This window comes from Bos taurus, chromosome 27 (assembly GCF_002263795.3).
Source record: "Bos taurus isolate L1 Dominette 01449 registration number 42190680 breed Hereford chromosome 27, ARS-UCD2.0, whole genome shotgun sequence".
NCBI classification, from domain to species: Eukaryota; Metazoa; Chordata; class Mammalia; order Artiodactyla; family Bovidae; genus Bos; species Bos taurus.
The window spans coordinates 21,383,514-21,397,914 of NC_037354.1; the positions used below are offsets into that span (position 1 = coordinate 21,383,514).

The window sequence follows — 14,401 nt, forward strand, 5'->3', positions numbered from 1 at the left end:
CCCCCGAAGTATAGCTGTGTGCCCCAAAATTAACCTTACTTCATTCTGCTGCTGCTACTGCTGCGTCGCTTCAGTCATGTCCGACTTTGTGCGACCCCATAGATGGAAGCCCACCAGGCTCCCCCGTCCCTGGGATTCTCCAGGCAAGAACACTGGAGTGGGTTGCCATTTCCTTCTCCAATGCACGCAAGTGAAAAGTGAAAGGGAAGTCACTCAGTCGTGTCCGACTCTTAGCGACCCCATGGACCACAGCCTACCAGGCTCCTCCGCCCATGGGACTCTCCAGGCAAGAGTGCTGGAGTGGGGTGCCAAAGCCTTCTCCTCTTCTTTCTAGTAATATGTAATTTGTTTTTTGAGAAATGAATCGTACCTCTTTGCTATTTTGCTGTCTTCTTTACCCTTCTACCTCTAAACCATAAATTGTACTGTATTATCTGATTCATAACATTTAGTCTTCCATGTTCCAAAAAGTTGTCTAATTATCCTAAATCTTCCTCTTCTCATTTACTATAACATTTAAGGGAATTAAGATAATTCCTTTATCCTGCTTTTTATATAATAGAACACTTTTTTTTCCTTCCCCATTAAGATTCTAAAGGGAAAAACCATACAGACATCACAAAAAAAAAAAAAAAAACAAAACTCTAGCCAGAGATAATCAAAAGCTATACTTCAAAATTCAATAGTCAGTAAAAAAAGAACATTATAACCTATTAATGATTTAGAATTTTAAAAATTACATGATTAAGAGAAAATAGTTAGCATAGGAATTGGAAAATTAGTCACATGGTAAAGTTTAAAATTTAATGTCTCAAAAGTCTTGATTATTTGTTAGGAAAAAAATCAATTTGATAGCATGCAGCTCTGCTTTGTTCTTCTCAACCCATCAGTACTTTAAAGGATACTTAGTACCAGAATAATGTGTGACTCTGCCACGAATTGGACCTGGCTGCTCCCATGAATGTAGCTCTATAAAACAAGACAGAGAAGCAAAAAATTACAATCTGGGGAAAAGCAGGGTTTTGGCAGCTTTTTCTTTGTATAATTCTATACCTTGAAGATTAACAATGGATGAAGCTATGAATTAAGCTCCTATTTATGGTTTTGGAATGAAATAGTTATTTTTGAATAAAATAATTCTCAGTTAACTAGAACAGAAGAAGCCCTGGTGGCTGATGTCACTGTCAACTGTAGAAAGCAACCTACTATCAGAAGTAAACTTAGTATAATTTGTTAAAAGGTTTACCACAAAAACATACACCAACTGTAATGATTCTTCCAGAGCCTCCATAAAATATACTTAATATAATGTAACACACAGATTAGAGGAACTAAGATTAATGACTCTATATCCTTTAAAGTAAATAAAAAATGACCAATCAAAAGTTAATGACTCTTTTCTATACTATCAAAGTTTTTAAATTAAGGAGATAGCTTTACAAACGCATTTATTTTAAACTGATTTTTCAAAACATAATTATTAAAATTGTTTCATCCTATTGAGAAAGGTATAGTTTCCTATACCTGGTAAGAACTATATTAGTTGATACCAGTCAATTATAGAAATTTGACAAAAATCTCCATGCAGGATTATTTTGCTTCTGAAAACCTGATTCCCACAGTAGTTTGGCTTTCATGGAAAAAGTATTTAACTAAAAGTCAGGACATTATTCCTTTTTGTCCTTAACCCTGGTATGTTACCCAATCTCTCAATTATTCAATATCCCCTCATCCATAAAACTAGGAACTGGATTAACTGAGTCCTCTGATCTTTTTGAAGCATGTACAGTCTTGTGTGTATTGTTATCAATTCTGTCTTGGTATTTTCATGTAGAGACTGCTTTTGGTACTTCAGTCTAAGCTACCTTTGTTTCCATCTCTAATTTCTCAATCATTCATAGTGCAGCTGCCTCATTCAAACGTGTATTTGGATATATTTTTAAAGAACAGCTTCAAGCAAACCAACTAAAAAACAGCCATGTGTGGTTTATTTACATTATAGCTTATGAGGAATACTGTCACATATATTTTCTATTTTATTAAATATTACTATATTGACAACAGTGTAGCAATACAAATACTATAAGCAATGTGTTATATATTATTTAAGTCTGATTAGAAGCTAAGACTCTCATATCACAGAAACGAAGGTTTTATTATTCTAATAACTACAGCAGCATAGATAATACCAAATACAATGATACCAAGTACTAATAACAACTATTTATTAAGCACTCATTTTGTATTTAACACAAGTTCTACATGCAATAGCCCATTCAAAGGTATTTTTATTACAGCCACTTAATCAATAAGGTAACTGAGGCTCAACAGAGGTGAAAAATTGCTTAAGTTTTCGCATCTGCTGTGTGTAAAATCTGAGATTTGAAATTAGGTCTGTGTGATTTCAGATCCTGAGCTCATATTCACTATACTATCGATACTTAGTTATTTGCTGGACACTTGACAGGATGCTTCATATAGATTATCCCATCATATCTTCTTAATAACTATATAAAATAGATGTTATTCTGTCTTCCAAACGAGGAAACTGAGATTTAGAGAAATGAACTAAGATTGCACAACTAGTAACTGGTGAAATTTGGAGAGCAACTTGGGTTTGACCTCCAAGGTCCATGCCTTTTCCATCATACAATAACTTAGCAAAAGACAGGAAGAAAAACCTAGTGGAAAGTTTTATAAAAGTTTTTACTGGTGATCACAGTTAAATGTTGACCATTAAAGGAATTAAAAATCAACATTTATGTGACTGACTGAAATATCTGACTATAACAACACAGAATAAGATGCCCAGATGTATGTGACAACTGCGAGGAACTTGGATTAGAACCACAGTGCAGATACTATGCACTTATTTAGGCAATGGGGATATCAAGTGTAACAAACAGCAAACAAAATGAAACAAACAAATCCAAAAAAATGCTTTCACAAGCTTACACATTCAAACTGTGAGAACACATTTTGTCTACCAGAGTGCGACGGAGACATTACTGGCACATATAAAAGTCAGAAGAGCAAAAACAAGAATAAAAGAACAAACAAGCACTCTAGAGGTCTTAAGTGCTGACCTTGGAGGGAATGTTTCATTTACAGGGTTACCTAAAGCAATGCTTAACACAATTAAAATCTAACTAAGCTCACCATTTTAAGCTAGTCTTTAATATATGTATTTAACTGATGCATGTACTTTGAAAATACTTTGGAAGAAGGAACACTGAGTAATTCCTTTACAACTTCAGCAAGCATGATGTTCATTTATATTCTTTCCACCTGTGATTTTTACGAATTCTGACAAGGGAAATGTCAGTAACTCATGGAAATTTAATCCTAAATATTTATTTAACTTGGAAATGGCAACCCACTCCAGTATTCTTGCCTGGAAAATTCCATGGACAGAGGAGCCTGGTGGGCTATAGGCCATGGGGTTGCAAAAGAGTCGGACATGACTGACTAAAAAACATTTTATGACACCAAGAAAACGGCAAATAAAAACTTAGATTTGATATTGTCTGGTGTTATCCAAATGCCACTTTCAGCTTAACATCAAATCAACAAGAGCACTTTTGGTCCTTTCTTTCATTTTAAAATACACAATTGGAAACCAGAAGGGAAAGAGACACGTGTACCCCAATGTTCATCGCAGCACTGTTTATAATAGCCAGGACATGGAAGCAACCTAGATGTCCATCAGCAGATGAATGGATAAGAAAGCTGTGGTACATATACACAATGGAGTATTACTCAGCCATTAAAAAGAATACATTTGAATCAGTTCTAATGAGGTGGATGAAACTGGAGCCTATTATACAGAGTGAAGTAAGCCAGAAGGAAAAACACCAATACAGTATACTAACGCATATATATGGAATTTAGAAAGATGGTAACAATAACCCTGTATACGAGACAGCAAAAGAGACACTGATGTATAGAACAGGCTTATGGACTCTGTGGGAGAGGGAGAGGGTGGGAAGATTTGGGAGAATGGCATTGAAACATGTGAAATGTCATGTATGAAACGAGATGCCAGTCCAGGTTCAATGCACGATGCTGGATGCTTGAGGCTGGTGCACTGGGACGACCCAGAGGGATGGTATGGGGAGGGAGGAGGGAGGAGGGTTCAGGATGGGGAACACATGAGAAATAAAGGAATAAAAATTAAAAAAAAAAATTTTTTTTTAAATACACAATTGTATAATGAACTAAGATCTTGTCAATAGCTAGAGGAAACACTGCTGTGATGATCTTTTACTATCATGTGGATTCTTCCTGTCCATCTCTTCATGCAGCTGGACTCATCAGTAGGGAATGTAAACTTTATTTCTGTTCATTGTCTTTCCCTTCGTGTATACGTCAGGAAGAATGACCTGTGTGAATCCTTTCAGCTTTTTCTGTACCTTGTTTACTATCCTCCAGTACAAGAGCAGACACATGAAATTTAAGGAAATATTTAAGCGACAATCTCTCAACTGTCTAGCATATGATTCTCACTCTGCAACAGAAGTACTATAACAGCAAAAAAACATGATGATTTATTATCAACGTGAAGACAGAATGTAGGAGAAAAATCTTGTATTTCTTTTGGCAGGACTTCCAAGAAGTCAAATGAGTTTCCTCATTGCTCTTAAATAAACTTGTGTCTTTAATCTTGGCTATTTAAGATCTGCCAGTAGAAGAGCAACTGCTTTCCTGATCAAAGCCTACGTACAGTGAGGGATCCATTTTTCATATATGATAGTCAATCTTTTTTTTTTAACCACATAACTCTAAATAAAGAAGATGCTATTTTAAAATATACAAGTTTGTAGCAATGCAGTAATAACATCATAGTCCTGAGTCTCCTTTGTGTGCTCAGGCACCCAGAATACTAAAAGGAAGTAATCTTGATCATTTCTTTCTCAGTTTCTTTGTGAGAAGACGAACATCTAGGAAGAGATTTTCTTTAACTATTAAGACAAAATATACTCTTTTATTTAGTGTTAAGTATAACAGAAGTATTCCGAGGCATTCTGTGACCTTCCTAATGTATGGTTCTATGATCTTTGGAACCAGTTACTTGCGTCTTTAGTAAAAACAGTGTGAGAGTGGGCAGCAGGTGGGCAGGCTTCTGTTGGCAAATGGGAGTGTCTGGATCACCACTGTTGGTGCAAAACAAGTGGAAATCCTGAGGTACTTAGCCCTCTGAGAGTCTAATAAAAGATTTCTCTATTTCTCGATAGTTACATAGTCCCAGTCCTTTCTTTGAGGTTGTCTTCTTATACATCAAACTGGGTAAACTTCTCTGAGGTAGCACTGGTCCTTACAAGGCCGTGACACCAAGCAGCAGGTGTGATATAGATCAGACAATAAATAGCTCGGCCAAGTCCTTCTGGACTTGCCTGAAATCAGAGACATAGATAGGGATGGTTACCTACAGCCAGATGGCAAAGAATGCCACTGTGCTGGATTCCCCCAGGCTAGGTAGGTATGATTGGTCTTATTCAAACTCTTCTCTATGAAAAAAGCGTCAGCCCCGCTAGTACAGTGGAGACACACCTCTCCTTAGGAGCTTTACCTGAATTCACAGGGACCATAAGATCAGTAGGTCAGGTACTGTAAACAGGGGAGGTACGGGAGAGAACAAGTAACAACACAGAACAACCAAACCAAAAAGCTCCAATCAATTCTAAGGAAATCCTAAGCAGAATATGCGGAAATAGTTCATCACAACTGCTCCTCCCTAGAAGGTCAGGCAATGAGAACCCAAAGTGCAGGCAGGCCTGAAAAATTCTGAGGAGACTGGAAGACTACCCTAAAGCCCAGACACTAGTGAGACAGCTACTGGGGAGAACGTATGCTTGTAGAAGCACTTTCTACAAAAAACCGATACTATGACTGACGAGAGAGCTTCTCATATTCACTGTGCTTTCAAAACGTTGAGAGGTTAAATAATATGACAACATAGTATGACTGTTTGTTTCAAGTGTACAGCAGAGGTTGACTTAAAAGGTCCTGTGACTCAGCTTCTAAGTACATTTTAGTAATTAATATTTTCTTGACAGCCCATTTCTAGACTCTTCTATTCATCAATGAAAGGAAACCTGGAATGCTTAGTAGAATTACTCTCATGGAATATTTTTGGTAACTAAAGTAGTAAGTTCAAAATGAAGTTACTTGTTAGATTCTTCATTTTAAAATCCAACTGAATAGCTTTTGATATGAGATACACTGAATATGTAGATCTACAATGCAAATGTTTTGGGAACTCTGTCATATTAGATATATATGAAAAGTATAATAGAGTAAAAGTATATATGGGCTTTTTTCCTTTTTATCTTTTACAAAAAAATCATCAAGGAACATTACTATTCTCATGTTGTTATAAATGTAATCTAAAGTACAAGAACAACAACAACAAAATACAATGTAACATGAAGCTTAAAAGTCACATTATTCTATGTTAAAAAGTAAAATCACTCATTTCATATCACTAAATATTTTGTATCTGTGACTGGCATAAGAAATGCACTAGGAAGATAGTTTTTCTGCCCTACTCTAACTTTGCAGATGAATTGAATGATTTCCCCCAGGAAAGCCATTTAACCTCTCCTTAATTCATTTTCCTTGTACAGATCATTTTTTGTTGTTGTTGTTACTTATGGGCCTATTAGGTGATAAAAAAAGATATTATCAAGAGAAGTCTATAAAATGGATTTAAACAAAAAATAAGCAGAAAAATGACCACTGTCTTTTGAAACCTAGTCTCTCATATTTTTCTTTTTTGGATTATCTGTGAAAATGGATATTCACATCTTCCCTCTCAATGCTCCCATGATAAGTCTTTGATATTCCTCTGTATGAAAGCATATTCATGTGGATGAAAGCAACTGAGATGCTAGGCAATTATTCCTTAATGATGAGTCTTGTAGTGTGTCTATTAGATAATTCCCTGATCACTGTTTGCACTTGGTATTTTTCCCTGTCACTTCCTCACTGATTGCGACCTGAGTGAAACATTGCTAAGTCTGGATCCCATTGCATCACGTGGAACTACCTGCTGTGATGGGTTTTCTAGTCCAGTTTCTTCAGATGCCTTTAGTTCATATCCTTGAAACTTCTCGCATATTGTCTTAGAGTGATACTCTCTCTAAAGTTCACCTAATGCCAGTTCACCATCTGCTTTAAAAGTTCAGTGCCATCCGTTTTCTCTGGATGTCCAGGATCACTGCATTCTGATGAACAAGTCTGGAAAATCACTGCCTCTAAATCTTTGACATTAGAGACTTTATCTTGACATTTGATGTGAAACATAGCACAATGGGATGATAAATGAAACCTGTCTCAGAAATGAAAATGACACTGATAAGGACTCAGATATTAGACCCATATAACACTGCTGACAGTACCCTGGATCTGCAAGCCTTGAGAATGGGTTTAACGACGGCTGGGCCTGGTTTAGCCTGCTAATCTGCCAAATGAGACATCAAATTCTTGGGTGTGATTTTCTATTTCTTTAAGCTTACTACTTTGAAAGCTTCAAATCAGTAGCATTTACTTTCATACTTAATCAGTATACTAACAATGTGAATCCAGGTATATAACTAGTATTTTGTATCTAGAGGCTAATATACAGCTTCTGGTTCTTCCATAAAGACTTCACAGAACCAAACACAGCAATCGTCTTCAACAGAAGCACCACACTGACGGCTGGAGAATCTGGTTACAGACCAGGCTGCTGTGTAGGCTGGGGTGTGTTAACCGACCTGTGGGTCAGTTTCTGCATCAGCAGATCAAGGATGTTATAATAATTTACAGCATTCAGAAAAGTATGACATGACGTGAGCCTTCCTTAAGTGTTGGCTATCGTTATTTCTGTTTGTTCAGCTGATATTTATTGAATGTCTAATATGTGACAGGCACATTTCTAGACACTTGAGATAAGAGTGAACTGAGCAAAAATCCCTGGCCTCGTGGGGTTTATTGGAGAAGGAAATGGCAACCCACTCCAGTAGTTTTGCCTGGAGAATCCCATGGACAGAGGAGCATGGAGGGCTACAGTCCACAGGGTTGCAAAGAGTCGGACACGACTGAGTGACTAACACACACACATAGGGTTTATAGCCTGGTGTTTGTGCACATGTGCGTGTGTGTTGGGGGCAGGGAACTGGAGGGGGAGAAAAGCCCAATGAATATAAATAAAAATAAAATATATTATCAGATCAGATCAGATCAGTCGCTCAGTCATGTCCGACTCTTTGCGACCCCGTGAATCTCAGCACGCCAGGCCTCCCTGTCCATCACCAACTCCCGGAGTTCACTCCGACTCACGTCCATCGAGTCAGTGATGCCATCCAACCATCTCATCCACTGTCGTCCCCTTCTCCTCTTGCCCCCAATCCCTCCCAGCATCAGAGTCTTTTCCAATGAGTCAACTCTTCGCATGAGGTGGCCAAAGTATTGGAGTTTCAGCTTTAGCATCATTCCTTCCAAAGAAATCCCAGGGCTGATCTTCAGAATGGACTGGTTGGATCTCCTTGCAGTCCAAGGGACTCCACAAGAGTCTTCTCCAACACCACAGTTCAAAAGCATCAAATAACATAAAATACTACTATATGGAACGTTAAATTGAGACTACATCAATTCAAAACAAAATCCACATACTTGTTTATATATTTGGGCTTATTAAAATAAAGAGGTCACTGAAAATGGTAACGTACTTTAATTAGTAATGGTTCTGTAATTGAAATAGCGAAGAGATAAGTTACATCATTTGTCGTTGACATTCCTTTCTCTTCTCACATTTCTCCTTTAGATGATTCATACTCTTCAATTCAACAGCTCTTGGTATGAAAGACTCCTTCTTAGCCAGGACTATAGTGTTACATCTTGTAGTGTAACAACTAATTGGATATATCTACTTGAATATCTCACTTGAATGTCCTAATACTCTAAAACCAAATGTTTTTCAAACATGTCACTATTCTCTGCACAAAATTATTTATCTTGGCCAGACTTCTGTGCTTCTGTCAATAATGCAACCATTCTTCTAATGATCCAAATTTCAACTTTACCATTTCTGCCTACATCAATTGTAATGCCAGTGAACACTTTCTACCCTATATTTGCCTTTTTTCTATTACATTGACACAACTGACTGTGTATGGATGTTTATCATATCATGCTTGGATTATGGGCACTCTAATCTTTAGTCTCCAATCTCTCATTTCTAGCTAAATCTTCCAAAATCTCCACTTTCATCAGTCTACTGCTCACAAACCTTTGAAAATTTAAAACTGCTTAGAGGCCACAACTCTTGGCAGTAAAGTCAAACACTTTTGAATCAATCGATTAATCAATCAAGCCATCTAGTCATTACTTAACAGTGAGAGAGCTGTATTCCATAAAATGAGAAAACAAGTACATGTAAAAAACATGGTGGGTTTTTTTTTTTTTTTTTGCTGAAAAAGAAACATGGGAACATGCACATGGAGATCTCTAACCATACAGACAAAATAAGGGCAGTGTGCTTAACATTCTAGAATTAGTAAGCCAACATTTGAGTCTGTGCTTGAGTTGCCTCTTTGTAAATCGGGATGATAACTGTATCTTTCTTACTGAAAACTGCTACTGGAGTGAACAGATCAGAAGTTAATTAGCTACTAAATTATGTGGTATTCAGTAAGGACTCTATAATTTAGCTATGTGTTCAGTGAGTTCTAGAGAAATATAAAAGATGAACCAGAGGGATGGTATGGGGAGGGAGGAGGGAGGAGGGTTCAGGATGGGGAACACATGTATGCCTGTGGCAGATTCATTTTGATATTTGGCAAAACTAATACAATTATGTAACCAGAAAGGAAAGAGACACGTGTACCCCAATGTTCATCGCAGCACTGTTTATAATAGCCAGGACATGGAAGCAACCTAGATGTCCATCAGCAGATGAATGGATAAGAAAGCTGTGGTACATATACACAATGGAGTATTACTCAGCCATTAAAAAGAATACATTTGAATCAGTTCTAATGAGGTGGATGAAACTGGAGCCTATTATACAGAGTGAAATAAGCCAGAAGGAAAAACACCAATACAGTATACTAATGCATATATATGGAATTTAGAAAGATGGTAACAATAACCCTGTGTACGAGACAGCAAAAGAGACATTGATGTATAGATCAGTCTTATGGACTCTGTGGGAGAGGGAGAGGGTGGGAAGATTTGGGAGAATGGCATTGAAACATGTAAAATATCATGTATGAAACGAGATGCCAGTCCAGGTTCAATGCATGATACTGGATGCTTGGGGCTGGTGCACTGGGACGACCCAGAGGGATGGTATGGGGAGGGAGGAGGGAGGAGGGTTCAGGATGGGGAGCATGTGTATACCTGTGGCGGATTCATTTTGATATTTGGCAAAACTAATACAATTATGTAAAGTTTAAAAAAAAAAAAAACAAAGATGAAATTACTGTAGTGTGAAATGGAAGGAAAAGGCTCCAAAGATGGTTAACTATAAACAGGGTATTTCAATAGAGATTATGTAGAGATACATTAGGAATAGTCAGAGCGAACTTTAAACAGGTGGAAAATGACAAGGAAATTAACAGAGGATGGGAAGGGGTTTGAAGGTAAGACATGATTGGGATGCCACAGTAAGTACACTTTTTCTAACACTATTTCCATTAAAAATTATATCTAAAAAAAAATTATGGTCCCCAAACATCCTGTCCTCATTTTCACCTCTGTATGGGTTTTCTTAAGGCTGTTCCATTTTTTTTTCTTTCTGATCCATATCAAGGAGCAATCTTTATTCTTACTGGGTAACCAAAATTTACTGTGATTTAATAACTCTAATTCTACCTCTTTTAATAAAACTTTGCCTCAGGGTAATGAATAGTTAATGCCCTTAAACTATTATAATACTGTCTATAACATTTCATCTGTATCTTAGTCACATATGGATTTATAATGTTAGGATTCTAGACTTAAAACTCACATGAATACCACTGTCTCAGGAAAAAGGATATATTACTTGTAGAATACAGAATATTTCAATTTTTAAAAAAAGAGAACAGGCTTCAAATACTTGCTTCAACATATTTTAAAATAACTAAATACAAAATATATTTAAACCCTAAAGTAAACTGTGAAATGATTGTAAAACTCTGTATATTTAGTGTAATTTAGGAATTTTTTAAAAATCTAGAGCATTTATTAATAACTGTATTTTTAACATCTTAGATGAAGCTAACAAATGAAGTTAAATTCCTCAAAATAGCATAAAGAACAGTTAAGCTCAGGAAATATTTTATATATATATATATATATCTTAGAGAAAAAGTGATGTTTTAAACAACTATGTAGAGTGAATGTTATTTAAAATTAATAAAATCACAGTGTACTCTTCTCAAATTTAGACTGGGCTCATTAAATAATATTTTTTTATTAAGAAATTTTTGCCAATAAAAATTTTAACAAGTAAACATTGATATTTGGTGGTTATCAGTATGTACTATAAGCACATAATTGAAAAAATCATATCTCTCCAGAGATTTCAAAAATGTATTCCCAATCCAGGGATCGAACCAAGGTCTCCTGCGTTACAGGAGGATTCTTTACCAGCTGAACTACAAGGGAAGCCCAGGAATACTGGGGTGGGTAGCCAATCCCTTCTCAAGCAGATCTTCCCGACCCAGGAATCAAACCAGGGTCTCCTGCATTGCAGGCAGATTCTTTACCAACCGAGCTATCAGGGAAGCCCTCCATCGTTAGTAATGTATTACAAATGTTCTTGTGTATTTATATGTACTTAATTTTTAACACCTAAATTTTTTTGGGGGTATATAATTCCATTTTTAAAATATGTGCTTTTTCTTTATAGATTTTAAAAATCTTACCTGAGAGATTGCAAATATCAAAATGTGAACTTAGCCTCACATATTGAGAGTTTGTGACACCGCAAGTATACATGATTGATTTAAAGTCTAAAAGCTTCTTTTAACTGTGCTTTTTTTTTTTAAACTGGCTAATTCATAATAGATTACTCCGATTTGTTCTTAATCAAAAATACACAATGGGGGGGAACCAGGCACCCACAGATTTTGTATTGGGATAGCTAAGCCCAGTCAAAACTCAAACTATAGATTTAAGACTTTTGCAATTTTCTGTATGCAAATTATATGTCAGTTCTAAAGAGGTATATTTTCGAAGAAATATTGTTTAGAAAAAATGAACAGAAACAAGAGTCTTTCCATCATATCTATAATAAAATTCTTCCATGAGTTTTTCATTATAATCAGGAAGGAAGCACTTTTTTCCTAAAACCCAACACTACTGGGAGGAATTTGAAATGACATTTTACTGATTCTTTATTTTTCCATCAGAGTATCTTTTATATTATTTTTTTAACTTTATCAGAGTATCATTGATCTACAGTGTTAGTTTCAGGTGTATAGCAAAGTGATTCAATTATATGCACACACACACATGCACACACACACACATCCTTTTTTAAAATTCTTTTCTCATATAGGTTATCCCAGAATAATGAGTAGAGTTCCCTGTGCTATATAGGAGGCCCTTGTTGAATATCTATTTTATATATAATAGTGTGTATATGTTCATCCCAAGCTCCTGATTTATCCCCACCTGGCCAAGTTTCCCCTTTGGTAACCATAAGTTTGTCTTCTATGTCTGCGAGTCTGTTTCATAAATATGTTCATTTATCGTTTTTAAAAATTAGATTCCACACGAATGGTATATATGATATTCATCTTTCTCTGACTTACTCTACTTACTATGATAACCTTTAACACCATCCATCTCTAGGTCCATTCATGTTACTGTAAATGGCATAATTTCATTATTTTCTTATAGCTGAGTAATATTCAACTGTATTTATATACCACTTCTTCTTTATACACTGTCGATGGACATTTCAGTTGGTTTCATGTCTTGGCTATTGTAAATAGTGCTGCAATGAACACTGGGTGTATGTATATTTTCAAATTATGGTTTTCTTCTGGATATATGCCCAGGAGTGGGACTGCTGGATCATATGGTAGTTCTACTTTTAGTTTTTTAAGGAATTGCTTGTAAATGCTATGTACAAATCTGATTTTTTATACGACTGAAAAATGTCCATCTGGTATTTAACAACATGGAAATCCTTGGTGAACTAGTGTGATTTTCAGATGAGTGATGGGTACAGAAGCCAGATGGAAGGACACTGGGAGTGACCAGAAATGAACTGAGATCATGGGCAGAGACAACCCTCACATAGTCAATTAGGTCATGTTATGACTGCAAAGACCAGGAGAGAGGTGTGCTACTGAGAAATTTTAGCAATAAACCACGTGGAATACATTAAATCAAACTTTATTTATGATTTTCCAAAATATCTTACAAGTGGCAACCAAGTAGATAGTAGACCTTACAGGAAAAGGTATTGACAAGGAGGATATGGTTGAAAAAGTGGATGGAGATTCTGAAGAAAGGTTGATCTTAGTGTTCCTGGGGACCAGTTAAGTCCCTTGGAAGCGGGTGAGAGAACAGAAAATATGAGAAATCAAAGAAAATGGACAAAGATGGAACAGCAGAATAAGCAGGAATAAGAGAATAGAAGAAATTGAATTCATTGATATTAATTGCAAGTCTGAAAGCTTGGATTTGGAACTATTAAAAATTTCGATGAGGTTTCAGGTAGTTCCCAAGTGAGAAGTTTAAGTGAAATGAACAAGTACGTTATAGAATTTAAAGAGAAAAAAATGAAAATATGAGGCCAATGTGCTGAACGAATAGACAGCATGGGCATTCTAAATAAAGGAGTTTAAAAATATATATATATCATGCCTGAAGACAGAGTGAATTAGACAACCTTTAAAAGTCTTTTATCCCTCTAATCTTATTCTTCAAGGAAGTTACTACATGATTGTCTTAAATATAGCAAAAAATAGGTCTTTTCCAAAAAGAGTATAAATGACACAAAGAATATTCAGTCCTAGCAGCATCATTTATAAGTGCTACAAATTAACTTAATGAGATTTTTATCCTCTTGAAAATATTTTTTTAAATGGCTGCACAATTCTAATTTATCCTACTTAAATGGAATTAATATATCATATTGTGGCTACTGCAATGTTTTCTTTAACAAATCACAGCAATATATATTTGTACTTTCGTATTTATGATTTACTTTTAGTTCCTAAAAATACAGTAACAATCTGACTGTACCAAACTGGGGAGAGAAGGAAGGTATAATTTTAAAAACAAATTCTCAAACAGAATAATGAATTGTCAAGTAAAATTTTGAAAGTGGAAAACTTGTTCAGTAAAAGATAAAATATATTGGCAATTAGCATCATCTTTAAGGATATAACAATCAAAGTAATACTGTGCACCTAGA

The 14,401-nt window shown here is 35.8% G+C and overlaps 1 protein-coding gene across 10 annotated transcripts in view; it reads right to left on the reverse strand.

Moving 5' to 3' along the window:
- TUSC3 (tumor suppressor candidate 3) overlaps nucleotides 1-14,401 on the reverse strand; it is a 217,881-nt gene that overhangs the window by 30,930 nt on the left and 172,550 nt on the right. For 8 of the 10 annotated variants that reach the window (XM_059882305.1, XM_010820294.3, XM_005226031.4 and 5 more), the window contains 1 exon segment: nucleotides 906-969. The exons of the other annotated variants lie outside the window; for them this stretch is intronic. In XM_059882305.1, coding sequence (XP_059738288.1) covers nucleotides 906-969 — 64 coding nt within the window. 10 annotated transcript variants of the gene reach the window in all.